Source organism: Nicotiana attenuata, chromosome 4 (genome assembly GCF_001879085.1).
Source record: "Nicotiana attenuata strain UT chromosome 4, NIATTr2, whole genome shotgun sequence".
In the NCBI taxonomy this organism is placed as follows: Eukaryota; Viridiplantae; Streptophyta; class Magnoliopsida; order Solanales; family Solanaceae; genus Nicotiana; species Nicotiana attenuata.
In genome coordinates this window covers 2237441-2257920 of record NC_031992.1, presented here as the reverse complement: position 1 = coordinate 2257920, position 20480 = coordinate 2237441, and the positions used below count along the sequence as shown (strand labels likewise).

General features: G+C 40.4%; 1 protein-coding gene across 1 annotated transcript; it reads left to right on the top strand.

The window, feature by feature from the left end:
- Window positions 14194-18849, top strand: LOC109224817 (mechanosensitive ion channel protein 6-like). The gene is made up of 5 exons (XM_019389354.1): window positions 14194-16253; window positions 16603-16726; window positions 17182-17475; window positions 17565-17767; window positions 18302-18849. The coding sequence occupies exons 1-5, from the start codon at window positions 14521-14523 to the stop codon at window positions 18585-18587; spliced, it is 2640 nt and encodes an 879-aa protein (XP_019244899.1). The 5' UTR covers window positions 14194-14520; the 3' UTR covers window positions 18588-18849.

Below are 20480 nucleotides of genomic sequence, written 5' to 3'. Positions count from 1 at the left end.
GATTATTCCTCTCTGACCATGGCTTGAAGACTAGCATCAAGGTCACAGATGGTGGAGTGAAAAACTTTGTTATGCTCTAAACCTCTCTTGTGCCTCTCTTACAACTGGGCATACTTCTCCTCGGCAACAACAATTTCTTCAGCTTTGGAGTTAAAAGCTGCCTCCAAATTATTTAATCTTTCAGCAGAGGCAGCCTCGCGATCGGATGCAGCAAGAACGACATTGTGGACCTCGACCTATTTTGCCCTAGATTCTTCAAATTCATCCTTAACTGGGTGGTCTCCTGGCTAAGGGTTACTACTTCTTGCTCGCTTTGCTGCAACTGAGCCTCCAACTTACCGGCCTCCATAGCTCGTGCTTCCAGTTCTGAGAGATTAGCAGCAATCTGGTCTTGTTCGGCTAATAGTTGATCCTGCTCGAAGGTAAGTTCCTCCTTATCAAGGATCAGCCTTCGCAGGCCCTCGGAAGCAAGAAAGTTGTCTTGCAAAACAAAAATGCAAACTCAAAACCCTAGCATAACAAAGATAGAAGAAATAACAGAGGAAACAAAGATTATACCGTCGCCGCGTTCTGCATGGCGTTGTTCAACAAAAACTCTCCCGATAGAGTTTGTATTTTATTTCTATCTTTTTTTGAAACCAAAGGCTTCATATAATTAGCAAGTTCCACCGGCCGGGATAACAAATAGCATCCTGTAGAAACTGAGAGGGTGATACTCCTCCTACTTGGGGGATCATCGGAGGGGGAAGAATAAGTATGACCCAAAATCCCATGAACTGGGGACTGGGAAGAGGGATATCCTTCTCTCAGACAACTGCAATCGGTGGAGATGAAGTAGCAGTTGTTGATGGCGAAGGCAGAGTTGGTAAAAAAGGAGATGAAGCTGATGGTGTTATGGGTTGAGAAGCAGTTACGGCAAATGCAGTGCTGGTTGTTGGTTGCTCATCAACCGAAGAAGGAAGAGACCCGATACTCAGTCTCACGGTACCGGGCACGACGACTGCGATTCCGAAGCGAGAGTCAACATTTTCTACCTTATCGTACTCCCTAGAGTGCCGAGGCATCGTCCTCGGTTGGTGTAACTAACTCAGCAGGTTGAGCATTCTATTGAGCTGATGAAGATCGTCGTCTTCTATATAGAGAAGCCCCCTCATCACTGGTGATGGGTTTATAGTACCTTAGCTTTATGTTTTGATGATCTAACAAACTTACTCTCAAAGAACCAGATAAGGAACCTGACACACTTGGTACACAACTCAAATCAACGGACTCCAGCTAATGTGAGTGGTTATGACTTCAGAAGATAAAGCATCAGCACAGTGACATGATCCCCTTGTGTTTCCCTAACAACAGTACGAAGTCAACTATCTAGCTGGAAAATGAATGCCTGCACTGTACACGCAAACAGTGTTGCACAGTACTGCAGTCACTCCCCTTTGACTAACCAAGTAATTACATCATTCAAGTGATGTCATCTAGGTTGTGTTAACAAAGAGCATTACAACAAAACATCACTTGAACACTTGAGAATTCATTCAAGCACTCCAACTGTTTTTCCTGCCAGGCATTCAAGTCTCAAGTGCATCAAGAACAAAGAACAACACTACTACGGACCAGTTCCTATAGCAAGTATCTTGTATGTCCTTAGTTGAGTTGTAACTTTGTAATTGTTCTTCATTGTAATTCCTACTTTGCTTATTTAGAAGCGTTACTTAGGAACCCCTTGAAAACCATAAACCTTCAGTGTTTGTGTCGTGACTAGAGTTAGTCATGAGTTGAAGTCTTTGTAATAGGTGTATTGCAAAGTGGCTTATAATAGGTGTATTACAAGTTAGTGAGGGATTAAGAGTTTAATTCCTAGATTGCATAGGTTGTAATATAAAGTTGCTTATAGTGAAGCTGAAATCCTACCAGTTTAGGTCATGGTTTTTTATCCCCTTGAGCAGGGATTTTTCTACGTAAAAACTCTCTGTTCCATTTACTTACTGTTTCTATATAGAGGACCTGATCTCTATATATTTTGGTAGACTCATATATTCTATCAATTGGTATCAGAGCGGCTTCATTCTATCAGGTTAACACCTAGAAAGGATCCTCATGGCTGCTCCACCAAATTTTGAAGAAGGTCAGTCTGCATATAGACCAGCCAGGTTCAATGGGCAATACTATGGGTGGTGGAAGACAGGAATGCATGACTTTGTCATGGCAGAAGATTCTGAGTTGTGGGATGTTATTTGTGATGGTCCTTATGTCCCAACGAAGAAGGTTGGAGACCCTCCAGTGATGATGCTAAAAACCAGGAAAGAACACAACGACGCAGATAGGAAAGCAGTTGAGAAAAATTTTCGTGCCAAGAAAATTAAGGTGTGTGGCATAGGACCTGATGAATACAACAGGATCTCAGCTTGTCAATCTGCCAAGGAGATATGGGAAGCTTTGCAAACAACTCATGAGGGAACCACTCAAGTAAAGCAATCTAAGATTGACATGCTCACCACCGAGTATGACTCTTCAGAATGAAGGACGATGAATCCATTCAAGACATGCACACAAGATTCACTTCCATCATAAATGAGCTACACTCGCTTGGTGAAATCATTCCTAGGAACAAGCTCGTGAGGAAAATTATCAGTGTCCTGCCCAGTTCATGGGAGAGTAAAGTGAATGTCATTACTGAAGCAAAGGATTTGCAAGAGCTGACCATAGATGAGCTAGTTGGAAATCTGAAAACCTACGAAATGAAGAAGAAGAAGGACAGTGAAAGAAGAGAACCAAAGAAGGAAAAGAACCCGATTCTCAAAGCTGAAAACAATGACTCAAGTGAGGAGGACAGTGACATAGCTTACTTAACCAAAAGGTTTCAGAAGATGGTCAGAAGAAACGGAGGTATACCAAAGAGAGGCAGTTCCAGCAGACCAAAGAATTATGACCTTTGTCATAAATGTGGAAAGCCAGGGAATTTTATCAAGGATTTCCCTCTCCTGAAGCAAGAACATTTCAAGTGCAACCCTAATAAAGCAGCAAAGAGGAACCCTGTTCCTGACAAATGCTTCAAAAGAAAGAACGCCACTGACAATGTTGTGAAGCAAGCTCTTGCAGCATGGGGATATTCCTCCAGTGAGTCTGAAAAAGAAACAGATACAGGTGATAGCTCTATGATGGCAGTTGAAAGTGAAGAAAATGAATATAATTCAATATTTGCTTTGATGGCTCAATCAGACAATGATAAAGATGATGACAATGATGAGGTAAACTTCAGGGATGTTCAGAGAAATCTAAAATCCTACTCTCCTAAGAAACTCATGTCATTAGCAAATGTGTTAATTGATGCCTATCATAGTCTTGTAGATGATAAGGATGCCTTGACCATAGAGTTAGGAGATGCTGAACAAACTAGAGATGACTTGGTAGTGTGTGTGGCTGATCTGAAGGAAACAATAAGTCATCTGGAGAATGAAAAGTTGGCTTTAACTGAAAAAATTGTTAGTGTAGAACATGAAAGAGACGACTTGATGGTAGTAGTTGTTGACCTAAAAGAAACCATTGAAAATCTAAGTAAAGAAAAGAATGACTCAGTGGAAAAAATTGATGCCTTAGAGCAAGAAAGAGATGGCCTCCTAGTTGTGATTATAGATTTTAGGGAAACAATAGAGGAACTCAAAGCAGAGTGTGGGTCTAGGAAGACTGATAAGGGAAAAGGAGTTGCTAGTAAAGCACATATCAGGCTAGAAAATGAATTAAATGCTGTAAAAATCAGTTTATGTGCTGAACTTGAGAAAACTAGACAACTCCAAGCAGATTTGGATAGAGTAAAAAATGATCTTGAAAAGTCTCTTAAGTGGACCTGGTCCTCGAATGCTATTATTGCCATGTATGTTCACAATGGTGGAAACAGGTAGGGAATATGGTTTCAAAGGGAGAGAACTCCTTACAACCCCCATAGCAAGTATGTTACTGTACCCGATAATTGGTTGTGTACCCACTGTGGGAACGATGGGCATTTCAAAGAAAATTGTCAAGCCAGGGTTCAATCTCTTCAGAAAAACAAAGTTTTTTCTGAAAGAGTAACTGCTGAAAAGGGACCAGGTGTCACTCATAAAAAAACGTATGTTACCTGCTTGGACTAAAAGAGCACTTATTCATCCTCTTGCTTATTACAAGGGACCCAAACTTGCTTGGGTTCCTAAATCTAACCCTTGATTTTTTTGTGTAGGGAACAGTGAAAGGAAGCAGTCAACAATGGTTCATGGATAGTGGATGCTCAAAGCACATAACTGGGAATACCATGGACTTCCTTTCACTAAAAGCCCTGCAAGGAGGGAGTGTATCCTTTGGCAATGGGAAAAAGGGATACATTCTTGGAGTTGGAAAGATAGGGAAGTTACTCACTCACTCAATTGAGAATGTGTACTACGTCAATGGCCTCAAGTACAGTCTCTTGAGTGTTTCTCAAATATGTGATAAAGGAAACAAGGTGGAGTTCTTGTCAAAGATATGCACAGTTACTAATCTAGTAACAGGTGAAGTGGTACTGGTGGCCAAAAGGTACAAGAACATCTACGTTGCTGACTTTGAGTCGCTACAAAGTGGTGATCTGAGTTACTTGAAAGTAGTTGATGATGATGCTGAGCTATGGCACAGAAGACTGGGGCATGCAAGCTTTTCTCTACTGAATAAGCTAGTTCAGAAGGACCTGGTGCGTGGTCTGCCCAAGTCAAAGTTCGTAGAGCACAAAGTTTGTGATGTCTGCGCCAGAGGGAAGCATGTGAAATCTTCATTTAAGCCTAAGAAGGATCTCAGCACCTCAAAACCACTTGATCTCCTTCATATGGATCTCTATGGTCCTATGAGAGTGCAAAGCAGGGGGGAGGAAAAAGATACATTTTTGTAATAGTGGATGACTATTCTAGATTCACTTGGACTCTTTTTCTTAGATCAAAAGATGAGACCTTTGAAGTTTTTGTAGACTTTGTGAAGAAAATTCAAGTGAAGATGGATTCAAAAGTAGCCTGCATAAGATCAGATCATGGAACAAAATTTGACGATGCCAAGTTTGATGATTTTTGCAATGAGAATGGCATTACCCATAACTTCTCAGCCCCTGGAACTCCAAAGCAAAATGGAGTTGTGGAAAGGAAAAATAGAACTCTTGAAGAAATGGCAAGGACAATGCTGATCGATAGTGGGATTGCTAAGAACTTCTGAGCTGAAACTGTCAACACTGCCTACTACTTGGTGAACAGGTGCATGGTCAGGTCTCTCTTGAACAAAACTCCCTATGAGCTGCTAAATGGAAGGAAGCCCAAGCTGACTCACATAAGAACGTTTGGGTGCAAATGTTATGTTCTCAACAATGGAAAAGATCGGCTTGGAAATTCGATGCCAAGAGTGATGAAGGAATCTTCTTGGGATATTCTTCTCAAAGTAAAGCCTACAAGGTCTACAATAAGCGGACTCAGTGCGTAGAGGAGAGTGTACATGTAATCTTTGACGAGTCCTACCTTTCCTATGAGAAGAGCAACAAGGGTGATCAGGATGGAGAGCCCTTGCTAGTTCCAGGTGAAGTCATTGGTATGGCAAACGGAAAGGCAGACATGATGAGTCAAGTGAAGGAATCAAGTGAAGAAATACAGTCCCTTCCTCTCAGCTGGAGAGAACCAGGTACCACAATTACAACTACTGAAGCTGAAGAAAGAGTGGTTGATGCAGTTCAAAGTACTCCACAGGTAGCTGAGAGAAGAATGCAAGGGAACCAGTCAGACTTACCCAGCTCTTCTACAAATGAGGGTCAAGTGTCCAACTAGAAACACAAAAGCTCCCATCCTCTTGACAATATAATTACCCCTCTGGATGCAGGAGTACAAACCAGATCAAAAGCCAGAAATTCACTTGCTTTCTCAACCTTTCTTTCCCAAATAGAACCCAAAAACATCAAGGAAGCCTTAAAAGATGCAGACTAGATCACAACCATGCAAGATGAGTTACATCAGTTCGAAAGGAACAAAGTATGGTACCTGGTACCTAGACATTCAGATCGAACTATCATAGGAACCAGGTGGGTATTCAGGAATAAACTTGATGAACATGGAAACACTACAAGGAACAAGGAAAGGCTAGTGGTTCAAGGCAACAATCAGGAGGAAGGAATTGATTATGATGAGACTTTTGCTCCAGTTGCTCGCATGGAAGCCGTCAGAATCCTCATTGCCTTTGCATCACATATGGAATTCACTCTGTTCTAAATGGATGTCAAAAGTGCATTTCTGAATGGATTCCTCAAGGAAGAAGTTTATGTAAAGCAACCTCCAGGCTTTGAATGTCATGAACATCCTGAATATGTGTTCAAATTGGACAAGGCATTGTATGGGTTAAAGCAAGCTCCTCGAGCTTGGTATGAAAGACTGTCAAACTTTTTCTTAGAAAATGGTTTTACAAGAGGAAAAATTGACAACACCTTGTTCCTGAAGAAACGAGGGAGGAACCTGCTCATTGTTCAGGTATATGTTGATGATATCGTTTTTGGGGCAACAGTTGATACACTGTGTGAAGAATTTGCCAAACTCATGGGAAGTGAGTGATGAGCATGACGGATGAGTTGAATTTCTTCTTGGGTCTTCAAGTGAAGCAGCCCACAAAGGGTACATTCATCAGTCAACAGAAATACATCAAGGAGCTTATGAAGAGGTTCGATATGGAAGCATCAAAAGTGATTGACACTCCCATTGCCACTGCTACTCGACTGGACATGGATGAATCTGGCTCTCCTATAAATCAAACCATGTATAGAGGCATTATTGGGCCTCTTCTCTACCTCACTGCCAGCAGACTAATATTGTCTTTAGTGTGGGGCTATGTGCAAGGTTTCAGTCAAATTCTAAGGAATCTCATCTAAAGGCTGCCAAGAGAATTTTGAGATATCTTAAGGGAACACAGAACCTGGTCCTGTACTACCCTTCAGGTGACAATTTTAACCTTATTGGTATGCTGATGCTGACTATGCAGGTTATCTTGTGGATAGGAAAAGTACTTCTGGAATGGTTCACTTTCTAGGATCATGTCTCATCTCATGGGGCACAAGGAAGCAGAACTCAGTTGCTCTTTCAACAGCTGAAGCACAATATATTGTTGCAGCTTCCTGCTGTGCTCAGCTCCTATGGGTCAAACAGCAATTGGAAGATTTTGGTATGTACAGTGATTGTGTTCCACTTCTATGTGACAACACCAGTGCACTCAACATGGCCAAGAACCTGGTTCAACATAAAAGAACCAAGCACATTGATGTGAGACATCATTTTCTCAAAGACAATGTGGAGAAGGGGCTTATCTGTATGAAGTTCTGTAGTACAGAAGACCAAATTGCAGATATCTTCACCAAAGCACTGAGCAAAGAATATTTTGAGAGAAATAGGCTGAAGCTGGGGCTAATAAAGCCAAATTGAGAACTTGATTCCCACCATTTGGCTATGAAAGTCACATTCAGGTAACATTAGCTAAAGTGTTTTCCTTCCAAGTCTAACTCACTTTAATACCGTTACAGGTAGATACACATAATGATTATAGAAGCTGCAGAAGCATTGCATGAAAGGTAAAAGAGGATTGAGAACTTTTGAAGGACAGGTCAAGAACCAGGTTCTTGTACCATAGGTTAGTGATCTTGTGCTTTTTCATACATATCTTAAAAGGAAACAAAAACTAATTTCCATGTCACCAACCTTTTCAGACCCTGTATGTCACGTCTTTTCATTCAAATCCCTTCACTTCCCTCTAAAATGTTGCAACTCCCCACAAAACTACCACCGTTTTAGAACCGGTCTCTCTCTCCCTCATAATTGTCTCTTCTACCATTAAAACCCGCTCATCACTTTGAGCGATCATCTTTCTCTCTCTGTCTCTCCTTCCCTCTCATCAGCCCCTCTCCAGAACTTTCAAACTTCATCTGCCATGGCTGAAAATCAAACAACCCTTCCCATACTTTCTGAGAAAACCCTCGACTCCTCCGCTTCCAGTGAAATCTCTCTCAACCCTCTTGTCTCTACAAATGTTAAAACTGAAGCACCTAAACTAGATTCTCCTTCACCCTCCATTTCTCCCATCACTCCCTCAGACCCTTCTCTCTCTCAAGGTGTTGAGAACTCAGAAACCCCCAAACTTGATAGTCCCTCATCTCTGTCAATTGAGATTTAGCAGAACACAACAAAGATGGAGAATAAAGCGAGAATCTACAGGCCGAAAAGATTCGGAGGTTAGTGTTGATCAGTCTTCAAGTAACCCTGTCTCAGAGTTTGTTGCTCCCATAGAATCTCTAGAGAAAGGAGACATAGAAAACATTTTGAACATCCCTGCTGAGGGTATAGTGTATGGGGTCACCTCTTCTGTGCCTGATTCTCAGAGGAAAGAGACTCAGTTGTCAGTGGAAGAAGGAGCTGTGGTGCTCTTTGAAAATTCTGCACCAGAAGAAACTACTGGACCCTTCTTGAAGGACCTGACCCCTCTCCTGAGGAAACAGGTCAAGGATCTTCTTCCCAGGTCAGTTTCGAGCCTGCTCCTTCTCCTCACTTTGATGTTGAGCCTCTAGAAATTTTGGCTCCTATCATGCAGTCTAGTGATGAAGAAGATCAGGACAATGTGGCTCTAGATGCTTTCATTGCTAGAAGGAGGCCAGTAGCCATTCCTGAGCCCTCTCCTAAGCGACCTACCACTAGGTTGCAGGCAAAGGAGGCTTTTGAGTCTGCCTTGCAGAAGAGTAAAAGGAGTAGCAAGAAGAAGAAGAAGAAGAGGCTGGTGAAAAATGGAGAGGTTGTATGTGACAAGAACATTCCTGTGGTGGAAGTGGATGAGGAAGCAACAGAGGAACCAAGTTCCTTGGTTAAAAGGTCTCAGAAAAAGAAGCAATCTGCTAAAAATGCTTCAGAGGAAGGTGTTGTTACGCCAACTTCAAAGTCAGTGAAAAGTGGTGACAAGTTGAAACAAGTAGTGGGTGAACAGTCATTCTGATGAAGATGTCTTAGTGAAGTCAAGTGGAAAGGGTAAATCGAGTGTCATGTCTGGAAAAAGGAAGTTGGAAACTGTGAGGTAACCTGATTCTGCAAAGAGAGTGAAACATGAAAGTCTGTCCGGCAAGGAAAGATTGAGGTACCAAAAGGTTTTGTGGGGTCGCACTTTTAACCCAGAAATCTCTGAAATGGACGGTATGAGACAACTACTAGAAATGGTCGAGTTTTAATAGTGGGGACATCTCTTCAAAGTGGATGTGCGCAAAGTCTATGAGGATGAGGTCCAAAGTTTCTATGCAGACCTCTTTCCTGTTGAATCTGACCATATTTGTACTTTAGTCAACGGAGTTGATATTGTTCTAGATGTTGCTCTGCTTGGAGACATACTTAAGGTCCCTGCTGATGGTATGTCCTCTGTCAAGAATATGTGTGGGTCAAATTTTAGGAATGCTATTGTGAAGGAAGGCACAGTCCAGCGGGGGGAACGGGTACACAAGAAAGCTCTGCTTCCTGTTTATCAGTTATTGTTTGAGTTGGTGAACAAGGTTCTTCTACCCCTTGCTGAGATAAGGTCCATCACTTCCAAGTCTAATCTGTGTTTGATGAAAGCACTAGATGGATTCCGCGCTGTAAACTTGCCAGCCATCATGATTGAGCACATGCAAAAGGTGGCAACTTTTAAAGATGGGAACCATGGTCTTCCTTATGGATTTTTTCTCACTCATGTCTTCAAGTTCTTTGATGTGCCTTTGGGACAACCCAAGATAGGGACAAAGAAGCAGACATTCTCTCAAACTACTTTGGATGAATGTGAATGTGTTGAAAAGGGTGGAGGGGTAGGAAGCACTTCAACAATCTCTCAGCTTATCAATGCCCAAAATAGTGCTACTGAGGAGATTCGAAAGTTGAAGGCAAAGAATGTCGTTCTGGAGAGTCAGCAGGCCCAAGGGGCACCGGGGTCAAATGAGGAGATCGCTCGTCTGACCAAAGAAAATGTTGATCTCAGGCAACAAGTGGAAAACCTGAAGGAGAAACTGCTCGCAGAGCAAATATCGGCCAATGCCCGAATTGATCTCGTTCTCAACACCCTTGATGCAGCCTCTAAGCCCTCTCCTACTAGTGTCCCTTAGGCTACCTCTTCAGTGACCAGTTTCTGGATTATCTCTTTTTATTTTTGATGACTCTACGGTAGTTGTTTTTGTTTTTCTTTTGTGGTGTGGATGGAGTTTCCTTGTACTGCTCCTGATGATAACAGTCCAAATTTGCCTTTGCCTTTGCTATAATGGCAAAGGCTTATGTTTTACAATAACTAACCTCTTTTACTGTTAATGCTTATGTCTCTCTGTTTCTCTTTTCTATTATGTTGTGTGCACATATGTGGCATGAGTTAGCTAGGCTAGACTTCTTTATGCTGATTGCTTGCTTGTGTATTTTTAATGATGCCAAAAAGGGGAAGCATAATTGAAACAGGGATCCGATTAAGGGGGAAGCATAAAGTCAGGGGGAACTTGTGTTGTTCCTGTTACTTCATCTGGTTTACTTTGCTCTAAACATGTGTGATCAATTTCTAAGTTTGTCATCATCAAAAAGGGGGAAATTGATGGGTTTACAGTACCTTAGCTTTATGTTTTGATGATCTAACAAACTTACTGTCAAAGAACCAGATAAGGAACCTGACACACTTGGTACACAACTCAAATCAACGAACTCCAGCTAATGTGAATGGTTGTGACTTCAGAAGATAAAGCATCAACACGGGGACCTGATCCCCTTATGTTTCCTGACAACAGTACGAAGTCAACTGTCTACAGTTGGAAAGTGATTGCCTGCACTGTACACGCAAATAGTGCTGCACAGTACTGTAGTCACTCCCCTTTGACCAACCAAGTGATTATATCATTCAAGTGATGTCATCTAAGTTGTATTAACAAAGAGAATTACAACAAAACATCACTTGAACACTTGAGAATTCATTCAAGCACTCCAACCGGTTTGCCTGCCAAGCATTCAAGTCTCAAGTGCATCAAGAACAAAGAACAACACTACTACGGACCAGTTCCTATAGCAAGTATCTTGTATGTCCTTAGTTGAGTTGTAACTTTGTAATTGTTCTTCATTGTAATTCCTACTTTGCTTATTTAGAAGCATTACTTAGGAACCCCTTGAAAACTATAAACCTTCAGTGTTTGTGTCATGACTAGAGTTAGTCATGAGTTGAAGTCTTTGTAATAGGTGTATTGCAAACTGGCTTGTAATAGGTGTATTACAAGTTAGTGAGGGATTAAGAGTTTGATTCCTAGATTGCATAGGTTGTAATTTAAAGTTGCTCATAGTGAAGTTGAAATCCTACCAGTGTAGGTCGTGGTTTTTTATCCCCTTGAGCAGGGATTTTCCCACGTAAAAACTCTCTGTTCCATTTACTTACTGTTTCATCAGCACTATCAGTGGGAACCTATAGAGGACCTGGTCTCTATATATTTTGGTGGAATCATATATTCTATCAACTAGCTTCCCCATCACTGTCGATCACCACGGTATCTATGGCCGGCTCAGGCACGACGCTCATCACCAACGCATCCGAAGACGACTCGGCTGCGACACTCTTTGCCTTTTTATTTTTTGTCCTCGCCACGAAGGAACGTCTCCTTTTTTGTTGCTTGTTCTCCGGACGGGGACTCCGAGAAGAAGCACTTCCACCAGAAGCAGGCCCGGAGACACATGTTCGAGTGAAAGCCTCCTGTAGCAGCCTCGCCGCGTCAGCAGGATCAGCCAAAACGTCCTCCTCAGGGATAACAACTGAGCCCTCGGGTAGACCTAAATTCAACATGAGAGAAAGATTAATTAATCTTCTTATACAAAAGGTAAAGACAAGATGAGTTCGACCTACCATGATTTTTGGCCTTCCACCCATATTTAGGGCCAGTTCTTTCCACGTGCGGGTCTCTGGCATAATTACATCCAAAATCTTTTAGACCCACTGGTCCAAGCGTTCATCCCTCGATGGTGTCCACCCAGTTGCAGAAATAAGTGAAAGAAGAGGGATAAGTAACAACATGGGGTGATCTTTAACTAGAAGAAAAGGCAAATGGTGAACTTACGAGTATGGTTCCACAAGTCCGGAAAGGATGGAGTCGTGGCCGGAATGATGTCCCTGGTGGCAACTGCAACAAACCGTTCCATCCACCCACGTTCGTTGTCATCATCCATGATGGTTAGTAGAGCATGGTGGCCACGTTTGCTGAAATTTATCATTCCCCTAGGGAAAATCTTAAGGGAATAAAGGTTCATTAATCGATCCAGGGTTAGTTCCTCTCCCGTCTCCTAGCATAGACGCCAAAGACAAGCAACTGTCCTCTACATAGAAGGACTTACTTGTGCCAGGAATACCTGGTAATGGATGCAAAATTCCACGATAACTAAGTCAAGCTCCCCACTCAAAGAGAACGGTCCCAAAGTGAAGGGACACGTATAAAAATACATGAAACCCTTCTTGGGTGAGGTTATCCGCTCCGGCAGGTCAGGAGCGATGATGTTTAAATCATGGCAATGGCAGTCTTCCTTCACAGCAGGAATGCTAGAAGGACGGATGGAAGGAGGATACGCACCCACAGCCCACGTGCGAGAATTGGTGGAAGGGTACTTCTCTTCGAAGTCCTTAGTTTTGACAAGATTCCTTGGAATGATGGTGCTCACCGTAGGAGGAGCATCATCATCAGCTTTGCCTTTGTTTTTTGAGGAACGGGATTTCTGGAAGAAGAGGCCATGGTTATCAGAATAGAGAAAAGGGGTTTTTTTTAAGAAGATTAGAGAAAGTTGAAGACAAGTACGAGTTGAGTAAAGAGAGTTTGAGGAATTTTGGAAGGTTATGAAGTATAAATGGGGAAGTTTGATGTGTATAAGTAAAGGAATAGGCGGCTAACATCGTGGCTATAATTACCTCGATAATCGGCAAAAGTGGTGCTAAATTGTGGGATGACGGGTGTTCAGGGTATTAAATGCGAAGAGACGTGCGCCTAATCAACCGTCAAAACAATTTCGGAGGAGGTCAGGGAATTTTTCGCCAAAAAAGGTATCTCTACCAACTTCGCGGTGACACAAGTTTACACCACCGGAAAGCAGTGGGACTATCTGTATAGGGTAAAATATGTTCATATTAAATGATCACATGAGAAAGTGGCACGTGGAGCCGAAGACAGAAGACAATCGAGCCCGAAGGCTATGATCTCGTTTGTTGTCGGAGAGAATGGTATTGATAAAGGCGAAATAAATGCCCGTCACCCGATTACACTTAATGGAGAATATTCTACAGCATTAAGTATATGGTCCGTTACAGAGAATATGGCATTCACTGCCTAGTGTTACACACTCTTCAATGGCCCTCATAATTGTCATTAAAGAGGGGCTTGATCCTAAGACCTTGTTCCCTAGGTGCAACTATAAATAGTGAGCTCTACAATCATTGTAAGGGAGACGAATTTTCTGACAAGCATACACTATATCCTATCCAAAGCTCAATAACATTTTACTTTCTTGCTTATTCATATTGTTATTACTGCCTCCGAAAGCTCTGCTCCCAGAACCAAAATTTTTGTTGTTTTATCTCAACTTCAAGGCTAAGTCTTATATTTTTGTCTAATTTATTTATCATTTTAGGATCACATCGATTCACTTGTTTACACGTATAAATTCGACTGTACCATTTTACAGGTAAACAAGAAGCAGTTTTGTAGAAGGAGAAAAAGGTAGATTCTCCCAAAAAGTACTTTTTTAGAAAGCGCTTTTGAGAAAAATACACTTAAAAATACTTTTTAAAAGCTTCGCCAAATATTAATTGTTGTTCTAAAATGCTTTTCAAATTAATTAGTCAAACATAAATTGCTTCTCACTTTTGAAAAAAGTACTTCCCCTGATTCACTTTAGGTGATTTGTTGGCTCTTTTTGAACATATTAAGGAATTCACCTTTTAGCATTAATTAACAATGAATTGACCATATTAATCTTAATTTGTTTATTAAAAATATAACAAACTACTCCTAGGCTATTTACTTCAAGGGCAACTTTAAAAAGAAGAAGTTAATTTCTTTTTCATAAGCGAAAAAGATCAAACATTGTGTACCACAAAAAATAGGCCAAATAATTACTTAAAATGGACTCTAAAGCTAATGGCCTTTTAGATTATTGTCCAAATTGATAACAACTCAAACATGGAGCAATGCATCCACACGCATCCCAAGCAACTGTACGGTCTGGATTTACCGGGCTCCATTCCTCCATTACTGGAACACTGGTCCATCCTCTTTCCCCTTTCGTTCGACTTTCAAACTCTACAAAGACACCAACTTTTTCTCTCTGTACCAAAACCGCACTTTTCTTTTTATATTGCACATAAATTTCAATTTTCACTGCACTCCTCCAGCTCTTAGCTCTGTTTTTTTTATCTCACCGCCACAAATCCCAATAAAATATTCATGTTTTCCTCACTCATCTTTTGTTAGAAACTAAACTAAAGCCCACTTCAGTCCTTGAAATGGAAAAGCTGAAATCTTTCAAATCTCTATCTCCAGTTCATCATCTTCAACGTGCTAACTCACCTTCACACCCAATTGAAGAACGCCAAAATCTCTTAAAAGAAACCCCAATACCCAGCACCTCTCCCGCCATGGGCTCTCCAGCTATGGATACGTCTGATTCAAAAGACGTCGTCGTTAAAACAAACAGCAGAGAAACCCCCAAAACCCCTAAAGAAACTGAACTTTCTACCTCTTCTTCAAAAACCCAGTTGAATACCAATGATGAGAATGCTGCAAACAAGATATATAGAGATTCAAGTTACGATTTCTCAAGCGATGCATTTATGAGAGCACAAAGGGATGATAATAACAATAACAATAAAGATTTCGACTTTATAACGGAATCACCATTTTCACAGCGGTCGCCGTTATCGAGGGTACTTGAAGAGAGTCCCAACCGCGGGGTGCTCACGCCGAGAGATGTTCGAGTTTCTTTTAACGAGAACCGTAACGGTCACGGATCGGTTCGCCGCCGGTCCAATGTGAGTAATTTTGGACCGGCTGGTGGACCGGACGAGGTTTTAGTTTGCAGTTCCAGCTCTTCTTTTAGGAGAAAGTCGAATCTTTTAGTTACTAGGACTAAATCTAGGTTACTGGACCCACCGGAGCAAGATCAGAGGTCACAGAAAATTACTATGAAATCTGGGGTTTTAGGGAAAGGTAGTGAAAATGACGATGATGACCCTTTTTCGGATGAGGATTTTCCTGAAGAGTATAAGAAAATGAATTTTAATCTATGGACTGTTCTTCAGAGTTTGAGTTTGATTTTGATTATTGCTGCTTTTGTTTGTAGTCTTACTATTAGTAAATTTAAAGGGAGGAGTATTTTCGGGCTTCCATTGTGGAAATGGGAGTTAATGGTTTTGGTTTTGATATGTGGGAGATTGGTTTCTGGTTGGGGGATTAGGTTAGGGGTGTTCTTGATTGAGAGGAATTTTGTTTTAAGAAAAAGGGTGTTGTATTTTGTGTATGGATTGAGGAATTCAGTGCAGAATTGTATTTGGTTGAGTCTAGTTTTGATCGCGTGGCAATGTATTTTTGATAAGAAGGTTGAGAGCATTACTAATACGAAGGTTTTAAGGTATGTGTCGAGAATTTGGGTGTGTTTATTGGTGGGAACATTCATTTGGTTGCTGAAGACACTGTTGGTGAAGGTTTTGGCTATGTCGTTTCACGTTACTGCGTTCTTTGATCGGATTCAAGAAGCTTTGTTTACTCAGTATGTGATCGAGACGTTGTCTGGACCGCCATTGGTTGAGATTAGGATGGAGCAAGAAGAGGAGGAGAGGGTTATGGCTGAGGTGCAGAAGCTTCAGAGTGCTGGGGCTACATTGCCTCCTGATCTCAAGGCCACTATATTTCCAAAGAGACCGATTGGAACGCCACGGAAGTCCACCGCTGCTGCTACGCCAAGGAGTCCTACGTTTTCGAGATCTACGTCTAGAAAGGAAAAAGAAGAAGAGGGAGGCATAACTATAGATCATCTGCATAGGCTGAATCAGAAGAATGTTTCAGCTTGGAATATGAAAAGGTTGATTAATATTGTCCGTAAAGGAGTGCTGTCAACTTTGGATGAGCAGCTTCAGCAGTCAAGTGATGATGATGAAGCTGCAGTGGAAATCACAAGCGAGAAACAGGCAAAAATCGCTGCCAAGAAGGTTTTTAACAATGTGGCGAAACCTGACTCTAAGTAAGTATCCTGTTCTGCTAGGATTTATAAGTAATGTTCCTCATTGCAACTTATTTTGCATTTTGTTTGCTGATTTGACTATGTAAATCATAAGTAGCTTATTTGCTTTGTTGTTAATCTGCAAGTAGCAGGAAGTAGATGTGAAAGTGCAGTTTAGGTGTTGGCCAGATATTTTCTTCCGATTTTGTTTTGTGGTTGCATCGACTTGCTGCCCTTTTAGTACGTTTGCACTCATATATGAGTTCAAGCTTATTCCCTACAATCATCCCTTGTACCCTTAGCTTTTATATATTGTGGCTTCTAATTCTCGGATCTAATTGATTTACTTATTTTGTGTGATTGCCATCAGGTTCATCTATCTGGAGGATATAATGCGTTTTATGAGAGAAGATGAAGCTTTGAAAACAATGCAGCTCTTTGAAGGTGGTACTGAAGCCAAAGGAATTAGTAAACGTGCATTGAAGAATTGGATGGTGAGTATATAGCCAATTTGCTTCAATAATCTCTTTCCCCATATAGCTTTTTTTTTTTTTTTTGGTATCTACTCCTGGTGCATAATATTTATTCAGACAAGCAAATTCCATGAATTTTTTAGAAAGCTTATTTTTCTCTTATCTCCAAATTCCAACAATAGGAATTCTACTCCAAAATTTAGTCAAAAGATGGTTTTGGAATTCATCTCAATGCATAGACATAGGTCTTTTACTTTTACAGTTCATTGTGGAGATGAATCGCCTCCCTAACAAAATGCCTCTAGCTGAATATAGCTGAATGAGTTGAACAAGAAATTTAAGTGGAAGTCCTGAAAATTTGTCGCCCATCAGAAAAGGTGTACCACAATTGCTCACAGTTTGACTGTGAAATAAGGATCAAGACTTGGGAATCCTGTTTCTAGGATATTCATGTATTTGGTCTTTTCTCCTTACAGGTGAATGCATTTAGAGAACGGAGGGCTCTTGCTTTGTCTTTGAATGACACAAAGACTGCTGTGAACAAACTGCATCACATGTTGAACGTCTTAGTGGGGGTTATCATACTAGTCGTCTGGCTGCTTATACTGAAAGTTGCCACTACACAGTTCTTGGTCTTTTTGAGTTCTCAGGTTCTTCTGGTCGTATTCATGTTTGGAAACACGGCCAAGACGACATTTGAGGCAATCATCTTTTTATTTGTGATGCACCCATTTGATGTAGGTGATCGTGTTGAAATTGACGGAACTCAGGTGAGAAATTCTTCCACTCTAAGGTAGATCTTCAGATAGTATATTCTGAGTTGTATATTAAAGGACCTCTTCTGATGTTTGGGTTTCAGATGGTAGTAGAAGAGATGAATATCTTGACCACAGTTTTCCTGAGATACGATAACCAGAAGATCATATATCCAAACAGTGTCCTATCTACAAAGCCGATAAGTAACTACTACCGTAGTCCAGACATGGGCGATGCAATTGAATTCTGCATTCATATCTCAACTCCTATGGAAAAAATTTCTATGATGAAAGAGAAAATTACAAGGTATATACTACTATTCATCTTCAGTTGATAAATTCGAGCTGTTTCATTTTCTGATCTCAAGTTAGACTGGTTAAGTTTGCTCTTTTATAATGCTCAACATCAGTAGCGTAGCCCGGATTTTCATTAAGGGGCGTCAAATTTTTAAAAAGTAAACACACGAAGAAGTCAAGGGGATTCAACCCATAGTATATAACACTAAAAGAAAATTTACCTATCAAAACAGTGTAATTTTCCCGCGAAGGGGTGTCAATCGAGTCATGTGGCTGCGCCACTGCTCAACATAGGAATACACTCATCTTAGTTGTCTAAGAACAATTCATACTTCCTTATTCTTTCATGGAAATATTGCTTTTAATAGTTGATGATGTGGAGTTGAATCGCTATCACATCATGTAGTAAAATATTGGTTGGTGTGATGTTGGTAAAATGGACGAAACAGGACGCCCTTTTGAGTTGTTTCTCAGCGTAATCAAGAAACTGATTAATAGTCTGTCCTTTTTAATAATATATGTTATGGCTTCTGTACTGGCACAGGTATGTTGACAACAAAAGTGATCATTGGTATCCAGCTCCAGCAATTGTGTTGAGGGATGTTGAAGACTTGAACAGGATAAAGTGGTCAGTATGGCTTTCACACACAATGAATTTCCAAGACATGGGAGAGAGATGGGCAAGGAGAGCTCTCTTAGTTGAGGAAATGATAAAGATATTCAAAGAGCTAGATATCGAATATCGTATGCTGCCTCTTGATGTCAACGTTCGTAATATGCCACAATTGTCTTCGAGCAGAGTCCCATCTAACTGGTCTCTTTGTTCTTAATTTGATTGAAATGGTCACTCATTTGAGACATACACCAGAGGCCATTATAGAAAGGTAAGTTGTTTGTTGATGGAACAGTCTAAATCTTGAAAATTGCAGATGGACATAATGTCTTTGTTTTCATCCTATTGGCAATATTGAGGAGTTGTGTACATAATAAGTTGATGCCTTTTTTGGTGATTTTTTGTTGTTGTAATTTGACAGTATACATTTCATAGAAACCCAATTATGTAGTTATTAATATCTTAATTACTTTTCACTACCTACTCTTGTATCTTATCATTGTCCTTTTCCATATTATAAAGTGCACTTCTGTAACCCCCCGCCAAGAAGAAAAAGTTATTAGTGCAATCTTTTTATAGTTGGTGATAACTTTTGGGCTATTATATACTATGTATTTCAAAAAAATTGTCGTAATTTGACTTGACACAAATTTAATAAAGAAGGGAGAACTTTTGAGATATGTGATTTTAAATAAGTCAGAATATTTGTGTGGTTGCAAAACTTTTGAAACTTGTGGTCTGAAACTTGTCATAACATTTGTGTGGCTAGAAATGAGTTCTATTAAGGAAATAGTGAAAAATGTCAATCTTTTTTAAACAAACTAATAAAGAAGGCCAAATAGGTGTACGGCCCCTTAAACTTGGCTCCAGTTTTTAATTTAACGATTTTCCTATTGAACATTTTAACTGTATTTTGGTCTATACCATTTAAACACAACGCATGATCGGTCTGTAAAAGCTAAAGACGTGGAATAACTTAGCAATAAAATGCTGACACATGTTTATTTATCCAGCTCAAGATAAAACCCCCACTTTTTATCTTGCCCACATTTTACCTTGCCTCACTTAATAGATCTTCCATCCAAAATGAACTTTCCTTAGCCTAATAAACCCTAATGAATAACATTGAGACCGATTCCTAGTGGATTCTCCATCGATTTTGAGTTAGATTTAATTGTCCGTCAACAACGTTGGTCGATTATATTAGTAATACGGGAAATCGTTTGCTTCTTTCGACTGTGGTGGTGATTGGAGTTGGTCGTGACTGAAGTTTCGTGGTTTATGCTCTTTCAATCGAAGGTTTCCGTCGTGCTAAGCTTTTATTTACAGAATATTTAGTTGTTTTTGGTTGTTGTAATTTAGTTTTTTGGAGTTTGTGAAAATTAAGATTTTTTAATAATTTTGGGTTGGGGAATCTATTGACCTCCTCTTTTTCGCTTTTTGGTTTTTCAATGCAGTGGTAAATCTAGTCATGTATGCAGACGAATATATTCTTGTCGATTTTCACCATGGTGGACAAATTGTCAAGGATCCTGACCCGGGATATGTAGGAGAGAGAGGTGCAGATGGTCACACAATAGACAAGGATCACTTTTCTCTTTTTGAACTTCCATCCTACATAAAGAATATGGGGTATGCTGAGATAGAGGGTTTCATTTAATTAATCTGAAATCTAATGACTTTGTCTTGATTGAAAATGATGAACAACTGTATAATATAGTTTGTCACCTTAATCATATTGGTCATTTGGACTTTTTTATTAAGCATGTAGTAAATGAGCCTTTGTTGGTTGATAAGACTGTTCCATGTGGCGTTTTATGTGGGCCATAAGTTGTTGAACCAATGGCTAGGATGATACTGAAATAGAACAAAGCCCTCTCTAGGAGGTGTAAGGTTATGTGGAATGCAGAACATGGGTTTAAAGTTGGCGAAGGTGTGTACAGATTTATTGTTGATTTTAGTATGACATGTACTTGTAGATCACGGATGTTGAGGGGCATTCCATATCAACATGCAATATCTATATTCTATGATAAAGAAATGGACCCAAATGATTATGTTGCCCACTGGTATAGGAAGGAAACTTTCCTTAAAGCTTACAAGCATTTCA